Genomic DNA, 19,229 nt, shown 5'->3' with positions numbered 1-19,229 from the left:
CGCGGTCGAAGTGGGTCCATTCAATGCTCCACATATAAGCTCCGCCGCTTCATGTTCAGTGCAGATTCGTTCATTTACACTGCAGTCCTCTACGATCTTTCATGCAGAAAGAAGCTTGTGTTCATTGGAAGTTTTGTTCCACAGCTATCACTGCGCTTGGAACTATCAAATGTGGTGTGCACACAGCCATACTGAATGATGCGGCATGCAAACTGTGGGAGCTGGCGGTTCATAAACATGGCGCATACATGTCCCATGATTCCGTACTCTGACGTCAGTGCATATAGAACAGGGGAACAAATTTTCTGGCACACAAAAGCGTGCAAATGGTGCATTTTTTTTTAAGTTAAAAACACACAGGCACTGTGCACATAACACGTTTTCGTCAACAACAAAAACTGCTGCTAATAGAAAGATTTAGTATAGCGTACATAGACATACGCAAAGGCATAGCGAATGCTATAAAATAGCGTCATTCGTACTGCGAATGCGTGAAACGTTATTTTAAATCGAGGTTTTCCGTACGTTCGCGTTACGTACACTAATTTTTTTAATTTAGCGTGCATGCTCTTGCGTACGCCAGGAAAAATAGCGTAGTCAACATGGTGGAGCCCACGTCGCCCGCTTTGGAGAGAAATTGTCAATGTTATTGGGTTTTTAAGCATATTCATTGCCCTTAAATTGAACATGTGATATTTGCTTTGTCTTCTTTCGCTGACAGCAGAACGAATTAGTGATAAACTTGCCCCTATATTAGATTCTGTGTAACGATTCCGCCGTTCCTAACACTAACAAAACAGCGCCGACTGTGGATTGGCTTGATTTGGATTTTTCGCCAAGGTAGTCATAGCCTTGCCAAAAGTAGCCATTTCGGTGGTCAGCTGGCCCACGAATGGTCGTGGCTGGCCTGTGTAGGTGCTGACATAGTTGCAATGCTCGTAGCACGACTCATTTAGGGACGCCATGCAACCAGCTATCTACGTGATACGACTCGCATAAGCTTGGCCAATGTTTGGCTAAGTGCGAAAAATATTGCACAACACCGGATGGTGCCACTGCGGCCTTGGCTATCGTTGCGTTCAGGTTGTGGTACGGTAAACTAAAAGTGCTCTTGCAACTTCCACAGTAACCTGCCACTAAATGCTTGCGTATAACGTACGTAAGCACTCATGCGCTATACTAAAAGTCTCTAATTTAAGAGATGCGTTTCTATGCATAGTAAAACAATTAAACCTTCGATAACTAAACTAATGCAGGGGACGCATTTATTATGCAACTGCATCTGTTATGCACAAAACCCATTACTTAGCACTCCTCTCTGAATATTTCTATGTTGATCCAAATCTCCTGCCAACTACTGCTGCGACCTGTTTCCCATTAAAATCATCAAGGAGAGATGTCCACGAGCTGCTCTATCAGTTACCGTATGCGCCAGTCGGCAAGCTGGAACTGCTTGTCGGCCTCTACGCGGCAGTAGTGCCTCAGCAGGAATGCCAGTGAGAAATGGGCCAGGCCGAGCACCCTGGCTGCTTGGCCCGTGTCAAACAGGCCCACCAGGTAGAGGCCAAAGTCACGCTGCAGCCACAGCACATCCATGTCGGCACCATGAAGGACCTGGGGGCACACACATACTGCTTTAGCCTGAGCTGGTACTTGAGGCTGCAATACTGGCAACTTTTGCCACTGCTTGCTATATTAACTGATGTTCAGCTTCAAATGAATATTCCAAGCATTCCCAGAGCAAGTGTTACTACCCTTTTCAGAGAGCAAATTTACTGCTGCAGCACGCCCAGCATACAGATCAGATGTTATAACAACGCAACAAGAGGGTATGTCAAGCCAAGAATGCCTCACTTACGAGATTTGACCACTCCACCAAGAAAGCACATCAGCTGCCAGCATATGCAACGCATTTTCTTTAATAGCATGTTCCTTCAGCACATCTCTGCCTAAGACTGCAGCAGATGAGTTCACCATCCGAAGTTCCACATTCTCCCTGCAGCTATGACTGCAGCTTTCCATCATACAGTTTCCATCATTTGCCGAACTCTGATGATGTGCACTGAAGAATTCAGCTTGGTCAGTGATACAATGTGGGCAATGGCTGCAAATACGCGCTTTACAGTTCCATGCGCTAGCCCTATTGATCAATACGGAAACATCCAGAAAAGGATGCCCATAGCAGCAAGTGACACAAGCAAGTAACAGGATTGTTCTACCTTCACTACTCCAAAGCACCCCCAGACACTAGTTTACAGTGCGTTGAAAGAAAGAGAAAAATAAATACAAGAATTCTGAAAATTCTGGGGACACTGTCCATTTGCAGTTACAGAAAACTGTTAGCTCAATTATAGAGAAGTGGTAGCAACAATTTAAAAATCTTGAACACAATTCAATGAAAGTTTGCTAACTTGTTGCCTTCCTTTCCTTACTAATGAACAACAGGATCTAACCCCCAAATCTTGTTATACTTACAAAGAATTCCAGCAAGCAAGGAACCCAAATTAACAGTAAAAATAAGGTACCAGCAGAGGATGCTGCAAACACAGACGTCAGCAACACCATTTCTGGCACTGGCCAGAGGAACACATACTGAATTAGACAAGCAATGGTGACCTTGATAATCTTGGGGTTGGCAAAGACTTCGTTGAGCACTTGAAGTTCATGGCGTAGTTTCAGCGTGTCAACGACATAGTCGTGACCGCGAGTCGAGATTTGCATCAGGCATGTGATCCCTTGGAAGGTTCGGTATGAATGGTGCTGTGGAAGACAAAAAGGAAAAGAAGCGGCAAATTGTAAGCACGATGGTGACCTTCATCTCGCCACATTAAAGCCAGATTAGTATGACAGCTTCCTTCCAAATTTACACTTAACTCCCTCTCTTTTAGTACAACATGCAGTAACCTGTGGAACACAAAAAATAAATAAAAAACAGAGCAAGAGGGAGAATGGCTGCGTCTACCTCCAAGTCAACAGCGATCTCGGTTTCCTTCGAAAGCGCAGCGCACATGTCCTGCAGCTCCTGAGGTGTCTCCACAAGGGTGTATGGAGTCTTCTCCAGTGGCGGTGGCAATTTCTGCGAAAATCAGAAAAACATTTCTACTCCAGCTCACCCACGTCCAAGGGCTACCACTCATGCAAGACACTGTTACAAGCACTTGGGCTGCTATGTGGCCGACGCTTAACACCACCCCAGTACAACCGAAATTGTATTTAGTATTTCAGAACAAAAGGAGCATTTAAGGATAATGCTTCCACACAAGCTGCTTCTAACAAGGTGCACAGCTGGCTACCCATAGAATCCACAGCAGAAAATAATCATGTTGTAGTTGCTTGCCTTTTCCGCAGGCGGTTTCAGATGCTCCTCCGAAGGCTCGAAGCAATCAATTTCCCATTCGTAAGGGTGGCCATAGCTGAAATGAGTCAAAGCAGAGATCCTCAACATGCTGCACAAAACATGTCACGTTCTTGCCTCAATCAACAAACCAGCTGCTTTCAGTTCTGAAACATTTCACTAACATATGCATTCCGATCATACCACATGCAGATCTCTTTGAACTTAATATAATAATAAGGATGCGCTAAACCCCACTAAATACCTGGACACTGCACTACCCTATAAATCTGTGCTGTTAAAAACAATGCAGCCACTATACAGGCCTACTTCGATCCAATTAAACTGCTGTCACAAAGCCCTTTAAAGCTGTCACAAGAAGCTTAACGTAGATACAAGCAAGGAGAAACGCACTGGTTATGTATAAGCAGCTAGCCCAGCTCTTCAACTTATCCGGTGAGAAATTATCTGACATTTAACGTCAGTTCTCTCATGAGCCTTTGGTGTGAAGTGTCACAGTCTTTCCTCTCTAACCCGCCTCCTGAGCGAGCAAATTTCTGCCGAAATGTTCATGTTCCAATTGAAGTTCTGAAAGCCTTCCACATGCAAGGATGCTATGTGTTTCCATTTTATCCAGATAGTGAGTTGGCCTGCTGAATGAGAGGTGGCACTGCATGCCCACAAAATGGGTTTGTAAGAAGGAAAAGTAAACAAAAATACTTCCCATAAAAAAAACCTGCAGCTCTGATGCAGCTACAGGAGGTTCCATCACACACACACCAAATACCATGCCACTAGCCCATGACGTGCATGCTATTGCAAAAACCATGACGGCAGCATTAACAGTGTAAACATTTTGGAAATCTAGCCGCATTGAATAAAATAAAAAGCTACTTTAAAATATTATCACTTTTATAGAATACATTTTTTAATGCTTCATTTGTACTTTGCATTTGAGTATTTCCTAAGCACAGGGGCAGCAGCCCTCGACTGTGATTGAAATGGTTGTGTAGCAACACCGGATCTGAACTGAGTTTGATTTCAGTCGTTTCTATCAATGTCGAAAGCGCCCGGGTGACAGCCCAGCCATATCACTATCTCAGCAATCCCTACCCAAACTTCTTCAGATCAGGAACATTTATGCCCTCAAAGTCTTTCTCACATGGGATGCCCTTCAGCACAGCATCAGTATTGTGTAAATTTCTATATGATTCCTTTGTTCTTCAAACTGTTTCATCCGTATTACAGTGCTTTAGCTTCATATTTTGATGCATATATCTTGCTTTTAAAAAGACAACAGTTCATTTCATTCCCCTTAGCCTACATCTTAGCCTACATTACAATTAGCATACATCTGGCAAGACACAGGGAACTGACGAAACCCGTCACCAGTGCCCAGAAGCGGAGTTCAACAAGAAAACAAGAAAGTGCCTTCCCAGACAAGGCGAGTCTATAAGCAGCCCAGCCGCGACGCACAATGGCTGTTCAGCTTGGGGAGACATGTTACCATCCCCCTCTTCAGAAACCTGCTGTCACTTGACCTTCCTGCCGTGTGGTTTCATCGAACCTTGCTTCGATAACCTCTGTGCTGCTGTTGTTCCTGGATGCTCGAGACGGACCCAAGAACCACTGCGTCCGCGTCTGATTCACGCCAGATGTTCGCGAAGGACAAGGGAAAAAGGAAGTCCAGCAACAGCCTTGGGATAATTTCCAGCACGACTACTCATTAACGGAAAATGGCAGGAACAGGAGGCGAAAATACTATTTAAGAGCACCCAACTGCTTTATCTGTCGTATTCCCCTGCTCGTCATCTTTTACCCTATTTCATCTATTACACTGCTTCATGATGCAAATAATGTAAATAATGTGAATATATTTGGCTTGTTTTTCCTGAGTCTTTCTGTCTCCTCATCCGTACTTCTACAGGGACACCACCATGGACCTGAGCCACAACTGATGGCCCGGGTGGGATAGAAGGCGGCTCACAACAACTGGATGGCACCATTGAGAAAGAAGTCGGCTAACAACAACTGGTACCAGCGGTGAAATAGAACCCAAATAGCAACAAGTGGTGGCAGCGAAGGGATAGAAGTCGAACCCCAAAGTCTAGGAAAAGGCTCTGTTTATTTGCTCGCGCAAATTTATAAACAACACTACCTTGTCATTATCTTCAGCAGAAAAACTAGCTGGTGGCAATGTTCATCGCATTGCTGCACAGCCATGTGCTCACTATGGTAACGAGTGCCTTGCCTCGGGAACTGTCAGGACAGATGGTACTTGACCTATATTTGTATTCCTCTCTGTACTATCATTTCCTTTACACGTTTGGGAAAATGGTAATGCACGCCACTCCAAATGCCCTTTTCTTCCCCACCACAAACAGCAAAACCAGGTAGGCAGTGCACCTTTCGTGTCCGTCAGCCGTGCGCTCAGGCAGCAGGGCAAGGGGCTTCAGTGAATGCGGCTTGTCCCGGATGATGGGCACAAAGGCCGTGTTGCTGTTATCCACCTTGTCCCGAAAATTGATCTGAGGCCGCACCACATTCTTGGCCGCCAACAGGTGGACCTTGGCTGCCTGGCCAGGGTCCTGAAAGACAAGGGCCAAAAGTTGGGCAGGCTAGACATTGCAGACCAAAGATGAAAGACTAGAAAGCAATCAAAATGATTCCAGCAAAGCTAACAAAGCCTAACCAACTGAGTACTGATTTTTTTTTTTTTTTTTCGAGTAATGCTGGGCCTTTCGTGCTGATTTAATTTTGTGCCTGGGATGCATGCAGGTACTCAACAAATAGCTTTGCTCCAACAGTAGACATCTACAAAAGAAACTGTTGAAAGAAAGTGGCAAAAGGTATTTTCGCTCTGAAAGCAATACTCATGAATTTTATGGATGCTATATTTTTATATAGTGGCTGTGTTGCATGCTAAAGGTTGATTTATGGAGACTCTGCAGCACAGCTGTCATCCTCAGAGCTGTTGTAGCTTATTTTATACAAAGAATGCACAGAAAAGTAACTTTCAATGCAGCAGTCAGCGTGGCCATTTTCATAAAACATAACATCCATTTTTTCTAAGAAAAACTGCATCTGAATTTTCCCCCTGTAATGGCTAGCTGGCACATCAGAACACGGCCAAATAAAACATCTAAATATAAGCACAAAAACACTTCTAAAAAACTGCCGACGATTACGTTACTTCCTAATGCGAAATTTGAGTGCAGCTCATCAGCTGTTTCAGCTTTTCGATAGATTGAGGCAAAGAATTCGAGCAAGACATGTATGTACAGTTACAAACAACTTGTTATTTTTCACACATATTCCTTCTTCAAGAAACACTCCACTAACAGTTCTTGAGTGTCATGAAGGAAGCTTTGTGGACGGAGAAATAGATTAATATATGCTCGACTTATTGCACCAATGCCTAGTTCTCAAAGACAAGGTCTGCACAAGTATTTCGCGAGGTTGTCACAGCACTTGTCTTTATATCTACATTAAAGTCCCCACCCACCTTGCCACCCTGGCAGGTGGCAGCTTTTCTGGCACAATGTTTCTGGCACAACATTGTCAATGCCAAAGAATGCAGGGCACATCTGTCACTACCACCAGGGCCATGTAGCTTAAAGTAGTTTAAAGCATGATTGAGGCGTCCACTGTTCCAAGAGGGCAGCCATGCCTCTCATTCAGGTGTCCACTGATTCAGGTGTCCACCAAGATTTGTGAGACAGATACTGTGCATTTCCTTTCCTCAAAAACCAATTTACAAATTTTACCCTCTGCTTTCCAAGCCCCCACTCTATTGGTTTCACAGCAGAGATGCATTTCCTTTCTTCAAAAAATACCAAAGACACTTTGGAAATTCTAAAGTGTGCTTGGCGAAAGCCTTGTGGTCAACCCACTGCCGCTTCCCCGGAATCACTGGGCTGCTTCAGAGCCATGCTCCAACAAGACAACGTGACATCTGGCAAAGAAGCTGTGTGATGTCACGGTTGCTATGCACAGCTGGGCCCCCAACCCTCCCACTGGCAGGGGAGGAGGTAGGAGGTTGCACTTTTACTTTCTCCTTTCCAAGCTCCATTGCTTTCTCAGCTTAAAGGGTGTCCACTGCTGGTTGCAACGGGCAACAGGGACAGGGACCTAGGACAGGGACCCAGGACAGGGACCCAGGACAGGGACCCAGGACAGGGACCCAGGACAGGGACCCAGGACAGTGACCGGCGACGCCGCGAAACGACAAGCAGAAACGGGCGCCTAAGAGCTGCGCTCTAAAAGAGGAATTACTACTGTCACCTATTAGGAAAGTGTCCAACATCCATCTAACCTTCCGTCACAGCGCATTATCTTGAGATGGCTGAGAGAATGATAATAGCTACAGGCCATCAGTTCGAAAGTTTTTATATTATGGTCCTGTTTTCCATGAGTGTCAATCCAATGGCTTACAAAGATGAATAAAAGAGCTAACAGCTAACTCATGAGAGAATCAACTACAGAATCCATATACTAAGCCCGCATGCTTGACAGCAGCACATTCATTTACCTACCGACTTACAGCCATTGTGGAAAATATGCAGCCCACCAGGCTTTCTTCTGGGGCATCTAGTGTTCATTCTTTTGCATTGACAGTGTTTCAAAGTGAGAGGATGTCTTTATGTCACCCAGCTTATGGCTTCCAGGGTTGCTAAGCAGCACTAGATGACTCATAAGCAAGCCCCACAGGCTGCATATTAACTGTGTAAGCATTAGAAATGTATGTAAGGGCAGAAATGGCGACTGCCATCATGCATGACGTACAATGCAATGCGAACCTGGTGATGTCATTACAACCTGCCCACTGGATTGTTAGCGAACTTCCCACCGTGGCAGGCGGCAGTTAAATTAATGATTGGCTAACACAGGTTGCTCGAGCAACCTGGGTCTCACGAGCCCTTTTGAAATAGCCATCAGCTAGGGCAGTGGCACTTAATTGTGGCACCAGGACTGGTATGAGAACTACCAGAGATCTATGAATGTAAATTCGAGAATGAACTATCTTGCCTATATGGGCATTAACCCATTATTGTTCTCGTGTCATACCCTTAGGGCGGAGCTTGAACAGAATCAGCAGCAACAGAATATTCTAACACACTCAAACGATCCTCAAAGAATCACCTAAGAGTTTATTTTTATTGACAAAGGCTTCTCGCAGTCATGTGCGCTTGTCATGCTCGAACCCAATCAGAAATACTACTACATGTGGATTTATAGAGAGTTTTAGTATAGCGTATGAGCGCTTACGTACGCTATACGCAAGCATTTAGCGGGAGGTTACTGTGGAAGTCGCAAAAGCACTTTTAGGTTACCGTACAACCGCCCGAACGCAACGATAGCTAAGGTTGCGGTGGCGCCATCTGGTGTTAAAATGTAAAAACATTTTGTGTCGTGTTTTTCTCGCTTAGCCAAGGCATCGGCCAAGCTGATCCAAGTCGTATCACGTAGATAGCCGGTTGCATGGCGTCCCCGATGAGTCGCGCACTGCGCAGTCGGCGCAGGGCCTAGCTTTTTTTAATTTTTTTTTTTAGGTAACCGACCGAGCAAGGTTTTTTAAGAACGTCATGGTACGTACTAGCATTCTTTCGGACCCCTACTACCCTACAGCCGAAACGGCTACTTTTGGCGAGGCTATGGCTACCCTGGCATAAAAATCCAAATCAAGCCAATCCACAGTCGGCGGTGTTTTGTTAGGGTTAGGAACGGCAGAATCGTTACACAGAATCCAAAATAGGGCAAGTTTACCTCTCAATCGTTCTGCTGTCAGCGAGAGGAGGCAAAGCGAATATCATACGCTCTATTTAAGGGCAGTGAATATGCCTAAAACCCCAATAACATAACATTTTCTCTCCGAAGCGGGGACTTGGGCGCCGCCATGTTGACAACGCTATTTTTCCTGGCGTACGCAAGAGCACGCACGCTAAATTCGAAATATAGCGTACGTAACGCGAACGTACGTAAGACATCGGTTTGAAATAGCGTTTGGCGCATGCGCAGTACGACTGACGCTATTTTATAGCGTACGCTATGCCTTTGCGTATGTCTACGTACGCTATACTAAAACTCTCTTATATGTCAGCATAATTAAACGCACGACAAGCCCAAGTTGGAAACAGCAATGATGTCAACCAGGTGACACACTTGTGCCAACTTGTGCATTGGCTGAATTCTTGGAGGAGATCTACTGAGAAAACCAATGAGCAGGTTGCTAAACACAGATTTTTTTCTCCTCCTCTAACTACCAAAAAATTTCCTTAAATTGACCCCAATATGATTTTTCAGCATAAAATTTAACTGCTTATTAGGATTACCTTGGCAGAAGTACCTCACACCAAGCGCTAAGCAAGAACACCTCTTAGAGGATCTGCAGAATTTTTCCTAGAATGCCAGAACACAACACAGCCAGAATCTAAAGCTCACCTTCAAGTTCCAGCTGGTGTGGATAGGTCTGTTGGCAGTGCTCACAGTCATGAGGACAATGTCATCTTGTTTCTTCTTGACACCATCTGCTTCATCAAGACTGTTGCCCTGAAATTTCAGTGTGCTACTTTTATCAATGCAGAAACAAGAAAATGAGGAGCAACCAGGAAACTTCAAACCGGCTGGAGCGATTACGGTTGTTGAAACTGGTAGAAAATGGGTGCTTGAAATGGTGTTCACACACAGTGGATGACCTAAGAGCTAATGAACACAGCACCTGACTAACTTTTGGCAGTTTGTAATTGTCAGAAATAATCAGTCATTTTTACTGCACTAATTTTGAAGACGATTTTATAACAAACACAGATATGAGAAAAGCATGAGCCGAAGAAAGCTGTTAAGCAAAAGTAAAATCCCAATTATGTATCGCTTTATAAATTAGAGCTAATTAACCCTTAATATCAAAGAGAATAAACAGAGTGAGTTGCTTGATATCAGAGCTTGGTAGGCCCTGAGAGGCACATGCGTAAAAGGAAGAGAGGTTGCAGAGGAAAACATCAAAAGGGGTGACAACCCCAGCTTCGTCCCAAACCAAATGTGGAGTAAGCAGCAATACTTTCAAAAGTATTTCATGTCAAACTGGGATCATACCACTCGTTCTAGAATGGTGTCATTAATATCTGCCAGAAGGTCAAACTTTTCTTCCAAATCCAGGCCCTCAAACTTCCCTTTACCAACTTGGTGACTGGCGAGTGAGGACATCCTGCAAGGAAGTTTACACAGTACAAAAATTACTGCAAGCACTTTTCAAGACCAAGCACAAAACAAAAACAGGCAATTTAGTAAACCAATGACCTCATCTTAACATGTTTAAAGTGCAGGCATTAAAGAATTAAGCAATCCTAAAAAAATAATAAAAACCTTTCTCTCAGCCAAAATGCTGATCATCTATCACCCCTCAAAGTCCTGGCAGGTGCCTACAAGAAGACTGCTAAGTTTTGGCAAGTTGCTCATCATAAACACGAGTTTTTGTGCTCGGAGCCTGCTTAATAGTCTCCCTAGTGTGCCATCAATCCTGGCTGCACACGACTATAAAACAGGAGACTAGTGTCTGAAGCGTTAGCAAAAGCTAGAAGGCTAGCAGAACCCGCTAAAGCAAGTCTCTCATAACACCAGTGATCACTGGCACTTATTGACAGGAAAAGCATCCCCTTGCTATATGATGGAATAAGAGTAAAACCAGCATATATGTCGCGATTCAGCGGATTACTGGTCTTGACCAAACTATCTGCAATTCCACAAATGTGTACAATTCACGCGACAAGGCTCTCGTGCATGGACAAAGAAAAAAAAAAGGAAAGAGAACTTACAGCTTGAGCACACTCTTTCCATCTGCTTGCATGACTTGACGAAAACTACCAAAACTGCTGAAGTACTCGAAATCTTCACCAGCCGCAGGAAGGTCATTGGCTGCTTTTGTTGCTTGCACAACAGAGCGCAGCACATGCTGTCATTTGATAGAGCAAACATGATAGTGTTAGGCATCTATCGCAGCATATAATCCTACTAGTTTCACATTTCACATAAAAATCACCCCCCCCCCCCCCCCCCCCCTGACTAAAGCCAGTAAGAAATAAATCTGTCAGATTAGCTCATAAATACACTTGTCGTATGTGAACCTCCAGAGCTGTAGATGAAAACGTTGCATGTTTTGGAGAGCAAACCCGAAACATCGTGAACGTACCCCTCACAACATGAAAGGAAAGCAATTCACCACCTTAAAATATGAGTATTCTTGATGGTCTCATAACCCCCTCGTTAGGACACTATTGTGCATGAGTGCATAAGGCTGCCTAGCACAAGATATAATACCTGCACCTTAGCAACCTTCTGTGCAACTCAGTGTCGAAAGGCTGTTCTTATGTGCACGGCTGCACAAAATTTATCACGCATTTCGAAAGAATGCCTCAAGGCTTTAAAGTTATAAAGTTAGTGCCAATGAACATGAATAGCAATGTTGCAGCTATCGTACCGGTAAGGATTTGAATTGGTCTAAGGCATTCTACAGAACACAACGAACACCGTTTTCCGCGTATTTGAGCATAGCCTCCTAAGCTATTCTGGCACAAACATTACTACGGTAGCGCCAGATTACGAGTCCTGCAGTGGCGATTAAAAGAGAAAGTAAGTTATACCTTTGTCCAGCAGTAAAGGCTACCAAAACAGTCATCAAATGAATAAACGAAGAGGGCGTCGAAACAAGGTTCGAAACCAAACTCGTTCAACGATGTGTCAGTTGCAGTTCCAACGCGATCACATTTAATGTGTTCTGCATTTCAAAGCTCGCAGTCTTGGAGCAGCACTGCAATGACTGACGGCTGGCATTTGAGGCTGATCAAGGGCCTAAATCTTAAACACGAAGCCAAGAAAACAGCTGCATGAGTTTTCTGTTCTCGTTAAGCACGCGCGATTGGGCTTCTCGCATGCATCAAGGAAGGTTTTCAGTTTACCTCGGCATACTTGTTGGAGTCATCGTACGAGTTTAAAAACTTTGTTTCGCCGGACGTTCCGGTTTCCGGTTGGTCCTCAGAAGCCATTCTAAAATGTTGTAAGGGCGGTAACGCATGAATCAAGCGCTTCAAGCGACTACATTCCAGCTCGCAGGCATGGACGCCGCCATCTTGAACAAAATAGGAGCACGAACAGCAGCACGTGAAACGACGCTAAACTGCATCTAGGATGTACATGTGTTAAAATTAACTAAAATTTAAGTAAAATTGCTACTTAATTAAGCAGGAAGCTTGATTTATAAGACTACAACGGTAACAATTTAAAAAAATACTTGGCCCAATTTCTTCAAAAGGTGACTTCGACGTAATTTGATCCAATCCAAGCCAAATTTGTGTTGACGTAGGAACCAAGGCAACGTCAGTGGGCTCGGCTCGGCGCGCGAGCCCCGGCTTCGACGCGCGAAAGTATCAATGACCAAGTATGCCCCAAAAGACGGCGAGCCACATTTTGATGAAAAAAATCGATTGGTGGGAGCGCCCTGTTCACCTATGGCTGTGGACTCCGTGAAGAGTCATCCAAGCACGCTGCCTCATTATCCCTTGGTCGTCATCTCACTGCTAGTTCTTCTAACCGCTGGACTTTTCGAGGTGCGCCGCATATGCGCAAATAATAATGGTCTACTGGCGTCACTAATGGCACCTGCGACTAGGGACGAGTCCAAACCAGTTGTGTGGGTTTATAGCAAAAGTTCGGATCAAAGCCACCTGCATCATGTCACTGAAACTTTCTGCCGCTACGGATACCGACTCGGTGGGCGCACGGACCCATGGTCCGTGCTCTGGTCGCATGAGTACCCGTTCACGGAACTGGCTAGTGAAATGCACGAACTGAGGCCCGGTCAGGTGGTTAACCATTTCCCGGGCTCGGGTTACATCACCAACAAAGGCAGTCTCTCAGCTGACCGGTCAATACGACATCTGCCGCTGACATTCAAGCTGCCCGATCAGAAGGATGAGTTTCTGCAATGCGTCGCCGAGCGACCTTCCGCCATGTGGGTTCAAAAAAACCGAGACCACAGAGGCATACGTGTGGTTGAGCCGTCAGAAGTGTCAGCGGTGTCCGGCGACGAAGAAACTTTCGTTCAGGAGCTCATAGCCAATCCGCTGCTCGTCGACGGAAAGAAATTCGACATCGGCGTCTACGTCGCCATGACGTCTCTGGAACCCCTGCGGGTGTACGTGTATAGAGGTGACGTGCTGTTACGCTTCTGCGCGCGTCCGTACAACGTCCGCGAGTTCAACGCCTCGGACGTGGACTCCTACGTGGTGGGCGACGACTACACGCCCATCTGGGATGTGCCGTCGCTGGCACGCTACTACGTACGAGCGCATCTCGGAATGAAGGCCAGCCTGGACGCCTATCTACGGGAACAACTGTAAAAAAAATCAATAACTCCTTAGTATTGAAGTATAACTTTGTTTGCCGTGTTAATGATTAATTTATTCCCCGCGTTCATTTCAAAAGCGCAGCCCATTTTAGCTCCTCCCACACGCAGATTAAGTCGTTTGACAGCAGTCTTTATTTCTTGCCGCTCGCATGAACGAGATACGCTCGTCTTTTTAGCCTCTTCTTCAGAACCTTTAGATGACGAAAAGAGAGATCTACAACGTTCAGCAGAGCAAAAGAAACGAAGCTATTAAGGCGACTCCTGAATCTCGTCACAGCAAGTTTTAATTGGCGCATAGTTCGTATAACTGTGCACTAACGAATGCTCTGAAAACCGAAATTCTCGAGTTAGCGAAATACTTGGTTGTCCTCGATGAAAGGCTAATGACTAAGCGACGACTTTTTTTTCGGAACTGCGCATTATGTCCTGAACGAAGAAATTCTCGGTATAACGAAGTGTTTGGGTGTCCACGTTGAACGTTAATAACAAGTGATGTTTTCCTCTCTAGAGAAGCTTCTGTCGTCGTAGAATTTCGTCTCTGAAGTTTCCCAATAGAATCACGATGTCTAATACGCAGAGCCAAACATCTGACATCATGCATGAACGAAGGCTTCTGACGGAACGCTCTGCGAATTTTCATCACAGCTGGTCTCTACTGAGAATTGAAATGATCTTGCGAGAAGGTTCTGCCGCAGTGCATTCCCGTGTGACCACGTAAGGATACTCGTAGTAATGCACAAAACTAAAACAGTAGTCTGGTTTTGATGCAGCAAGCATATCTCAGAGATCGGGTTAGCTTAACCTGCATTTATGATGAGGGTTGACCGCTTTTGGCCATCAACGACATTGGAATCTTTGGCACTTTTGGTATCCCAAACTGCAGCAAAGGTTTTCTGTGAAGAGTAGCACCGCTAAATGCATGTGTCACTGCCTGCAATGTTTCGCACTTTGCGACAACGACCATTTCTGCCTTTATCGTCGATTTTTTTGTTTGTTGCAAAGTCATATCCGACTGGGAATCGGGACACAGTACAACGCGAGGTAGAGATCAGGAGCCATCGCGAATGCAAAGACCCTTCGAAATCACTGAGCATGCGCAGTTGCGTCGAAAGTCTGTGCTGTACTCAACCGACATAGCCTTCCTGCACGGGCGTGGCCATTGTGAAAGCGCTGGGCTGCTGATACAAAAACTTTCAGATGCGCAAACTTGCATCGTTTGTACGCCACAGACCACCCACTTATTGCAGATCACCAATTACAGATTATGCAGATTACCGCGGCGCCATTAGTTAAGGGCCTGCCCAATTTTAACAGGCCAGCAAGGCTGAACTTCTTAAGCGAAACTATACATTCATCGATAAATTCTTTGGTGTGGGGATTGCCTGCCGACTTGGCTATAGCTATATTCGTTATAATCTTGAGCACAAGTCGGTGCCATCAACTGGTACCAGTTAACGGTTAACGTTCATAACTCAGTAGGATTAAGTCCTTCGTGATGAATTTCACGAAAACACTTGTATTTAGAAAGATTTAGAAGTTTGTAATTGATCGTGATGCTGCCACCATATTTTAAATGTAAATCCTAGAAAGCGTGCGATAAATCTCAAAATTTTCTAATCTGCTTGCTATGTAGGACCTGTAGGTCGTTTGTAGGACGTATGAAAAACATTGATTGGTTTAGATAGGTTTCAGTAATGTTTTTAGACTCGCTCAGAGGTGAAGCATAAGATATTTGTCGCGCGCTCTCAGCTTACCGCTCAGATGCGCGTTTTGCTTCGCGTAAAGCCGCGCGGTTTATATGGTGATGTTTAGCTGGAGACTTCAATCACCAATGGCATGCGCGAAGTGTTGGTAATGAAAAAGAACTATTGGCTGTACTCTATTTCTTACTTATGGCATGCAAACTTCCCGCGACTTGCTATTATTCTATTAATAGTTCAGTACCCCCTACTGATAGTATCATTCCAAAAAAAGATTAACGTACAGTGGAATCTCGTACATTTAAACTCGCTTGACTCGAACTTGCGGTTTATTCGTACTCGCGTCTTGTCCCGCCTTCGCTTAATTCGACCAAATCTGCGGTCCCCTTCGAGTTCGAATAATCGAAATTCGACCATAATAAAAATTCACATGGGCACCTAATTACCTTGTATGTTGGCAATGCGATAGCATTAGAAGCTGTTGAAGCCTTTATCGGAAGTGACGTCACTCGCCCATTCACGTCACTTCCGTTCTGGTGATTCCTTCCAGCCAATGGGAATTGTCCGCTCTGGTGACGTCGCTTCTCTTCAGCCAATGGGTGGATTGTACGACCGACGACAAATTTTTTTTTCCGATTAGGCTTTTAATGCTACCGCATTAAAATAGATTCTGGGCCTGGTTGCCACGTTCGCAGGGGCGTAGACAGCGGCTCCACGTGGACCGAGCTGGAACGGACCGTGGCGTCCGTGTACGAACGCAAGGCGGAGGCCATGCGGCGCACTGCGTCCCGCTGGCCCCGTACGGGCCGCTTCTTCGAGCTGGTGCGCTTCGACTTCGTGCTGGACGATGCGCTCGGCGTGCACCTGCTCGAGGCGAATATGTCGCCCAACCTGAGCTCGGCGCACTTTGCGGCCAATGGGCCCTTCTACGAACAGCTGCTCTTCAGCCTCCTCAGCCTGGTGGGACTCGGCGCGCCGGCGACGCAGTCGGAGGCCTCAGGTGCCTGGCGCTTCTTGGATAGGGCTACCTCCGTTCTGTCAGGAGACTGCCCGGTACGCAGCTATTTCCTTTTGACTCTCAATAGAACTGGTTTTGAGAACGACCCCTCAGGTTCGATGTCTGACCACGGTGGTTGCATCTCGAAGAGAACCCTCTCCAAGGATGCCTGTAGGCTAGAATTAACCTGTCGAAGTTAATACGGAGTCCTCGAATGCGGTCCCTTCCCCCACAGGCGTTGCGAAGCAAGTTTTTGTGACGAGGTACATCATTACATTACCAAACTGAAAGGAGCAGCAATTCGACATTACAGTCGTTACAGCGCTCTAATAATGAATATCTACAGCCAAATGGCTTATGATGGTAACCGTCCCTGTATAGAATGCCTTATGTGGACTAAACTGCAAAGCACATAAAGAGGATATACAAGCGATTCAGGCGCCATTACTGTCTGCATATGTGCTCGCATCTCGTGTCGTTGAGCCCAAGACCTGGTAATCCGGTAACTTTGGTTCAGCCCACGTAATACACGCATGATGCAATGTTCTGCAGAGGTCGCAGAAATTTTGAGTGTATCCATTGTTCCCTTAGCCAGGCGCTTAAAAGCGGTTCGCTGATAGTTATGGCAGTGTTTTGCCTCGCTATGGAGTGACTTTACTCCGTCTCACTCAAGCAGCACAGCGACACGTGAAGAGTGTACAAGTTGTACTCTGTGCTCACACAGGTGCAGCAAGCGGAAGAGCAGCGGCAGCAGCGCTGTGAGCAGCCGCTGTCGCTGTGCTTGCCCCGTTGCTTGCCAGCTGCGTACAAGCAGGCCTTCAGGGACGCCTTCTGGGAGCACCTCAACAAGAAGCAGTTCGCGAGGCTCGTCCCACGCACCGACGGCAGTGAGCCCGAGGGCAACCTGACCGCGTCGGACCGAGTCATGGCGCAGTGGTTTAGGGCCAAGTGCGCCCAGGATCCCGGATGGTGCCACTGAGGGCTTGTTCGGAGAAGTATGGCGCTTATCGGTTGGGAACTTCGATATCTAGCGTCAGGCTCGGGCGTCGTTCCGGGGGAGACGTCGTGGCGAATAGATGGCGTTGCTCGCGCTACGCTCATAGACCTCCACGGTACTCTAAACATGAATACACCTATATGGGAGTAAACGAGAAGTAAGCTGTCCACTAGCGTACTCTCTTTAATTCCTCCCTTTTTTTAGCTACAGAAGACAGCTTATTTCCTTTTTACTCCTTTCTGTTTGCAGTGTACTTGGAGAACTTGCACCGACGACGTCACACTGGCAGCCATGTTGGTGAACCTTGAGCGCGGTGGAGGCCTGTTCTTTCGTGCAATCAGTTTATCGCCACCTGTCCCGTGGAAGCTTGATGGAAGCTATGCGGGCTCCGCCGTCATGACTCCCCTGAAGTCACGTGCAGGCGTTCTTTAGAGGCAAAATGAACAGCAGGGTTTTCCGGTGCCACCGTTACAAACAACAAATGTGATGCCTACCATTTCGTTAAGCATATATGCCTCAGGCCTGTCGTTTACTCGTGCTTACTGCCTGACCACTGCCGCCTTCTGGCGACAGTAGCCAAGTGCCCTTGCGGTGGACCACGCGAACTTAGTCTTTCAAACTTAGTCTTTCACATGAATTACGCGACAGCTGTTTGGCTTAGTGCACTCTATAGATATCTGTGGTATATCTTGGTAGTCCAAGCTTTCTCTCTACGACGTGTCGAGGGCTCTGGTATGTGCCAGGAGCGTTCCTCGGGCTGCATGCGGCAAACGACGCTGTATGTGTCGTATTGTGCGGGAGATATACGTAAATTCTCAAAGAGATGCATCATGAAGTGCAGGAAACACGGCTTGTTCATATGGCTTGCCCATAATCTCTAAACATTCCTTGTCCTTTCGAGCTGAAAATATGATTATTATGGCAAGCTACCAACTAGCCCACTATTAAACTCTTCTGAAAAAAACAGCCAAGATCATGGTTGCAGCCTTTGATGGTAAAACGCAGGCTTACTTTTCCGAGCAAAACGAACAGGGTTTCTTGTGGTGGTGGTGGTGGTGGTGAAAACATTTATTGTGCCGCTGTCGCCTATGAACGTCATAGCGAGCGCAAGGAATAATGGGTTGCCGTTTCGGATATCTCCTCCGGGCTCATTCTTCCCCTCAGAGACGATCTAAATGCAATTGGTAGCTGCCGAACCGATCTGGATGGCACTATAAAGTTGAACTTGTGAAATGAAAGATAAACGTGAATTGGAAACAAATTCTGTAATTTGGCTTTTGCGGTAGCCTGAGGATATCAAAATCGCAGATTGTCGCAGAATTCAAGTCGTTTACATTCAATGTAAAGTCCATGGTCGTTGCAAAAAACAAATAAACACTTGTCATTGCAGGGTGTGCGTGTGCGTTCAGAAACCTTGCGAACGTCATTTTGACAGATACTGCGCCATTTCCTTTCCTCAAAAACCAATTTACCAAAGTCATTTTTTGTCCGACCTCGCAGTGCTTTACGCGCGTTCCGCATTGCCTTCTTTCATGGTCGAGCCGTCTCTTATAGCGTTTCGCAAAAGCGACGCTTTCAACAGCCGCGAGTTATGCACAGAGCGCAGCCACTATCAGGTGCTGTGAATGCATATGTACATGTCAGAATAAAAAATAAAACATGCACTTTTGCGCATTTTTATACACAGAGGTCGAATCCGGAAAGGACATGAATTGACTGCCAACTCCTCAGTGATGGGTGCGTTCGGCGGCAGCCTTGAGGAAGAACTCGCGACGCGCCCTTGGATTCCGCCAGCGACCTCC

At 46.0% G+C, this 19,229-nt stretch overlaps 2 protein-coding genes across 6 annotated transcripts in view; one reads left to right on the top strand and one right to left on the bottom strand.

The window, feature by feature from the left end:
- Positions 1–19,229, bottom strand: part of Rrp6 (exosome component Rrp6) — a 105,580-nt gene that overhangs the window by 32,670 nt on the left and 53,681 nt on the right. For 4 of the 5 annotated variants that reach the window (XM_089574075.1, XM_089574076.1, XM_089574077.1 and 1 more), the window contains exons 1-9: positions 12,286–12,461; positions 11,146–11,282; positions 10,427–10,538; positions 9,776–9,883; positions 5,741–5,922; positions 3,338–3,413; positions 2,963–3,076; positions 2,617–2,760; positions 1,424–1,614 (exon numbers count right to left, since the gene is read on the bottom strand). In XM_089574075.1, the coding sequence (XP_089430201.1) occupies positions 1,424–1,614; positions 2,617–2,760; positions 2,963–3,076; positions 3,338–3,413; positions 5,741–5,922; positions 9,776–9,883; positions 10,427–10,538; positions 11,146–11,282; positions 12,286–12,372 (1,151 nt within the window). In that variant the 5' untranslated portion in view covers positions 12,373–12,461. Of the gene's footprint in view, positions 1–1,423; positions 1,615–2,616; positions 2,761–2,962; positions 3,077–3,337; positions 3,414–5,740; positions 5,923–9,775; positions 9,884–10,426; positions 10,539–11,145; positions 11,283–12,285; positions 12,462–19,229 lie in introns of those variants that run through there. The other variant, XM_089574079.1, reaches the window with a different exon arrangement.
- On the top strand, positions 12,692–19,113 carry TTLL15 (tubulin tyrosine ligase-like 15). Its single transcript, XM_089570021.1, has 3 exons — positions 12,692–13,721; positions 16,129–16,486; positions 17,155–19,113. The coding sequence occupies exons 1-3, from the start codon at positions 12,757–12,759 to the stop codon at positions 17,407–17,409; spliced, it is 1,578 nt and encodes a 525-aa protein (XP_089426147.1). The 5' UTR covers positions 12,692–12,756; the 3' UTR covers positions 17,410–19,113.

The sequence above is a fragment of the Amblyomma mixtum genome, chromosome 2, assembly GCF_055824585.1.
Source record: "Amblyomma mixtum isolate Tamu chromosome 2, ASM5582458v1, whole genome shotgun sequence".
NCBI classification, from domain to species: domain Eukaryota; kingdom Metazoa; phylum Arthropoda; class Arachnida; order Ixodida; family Ixodidae; genus Amblyomma; species Amblyomma mixtum.
This window is presented reverse-complemented; position numbering and strand designations above follow the sequence as displayed.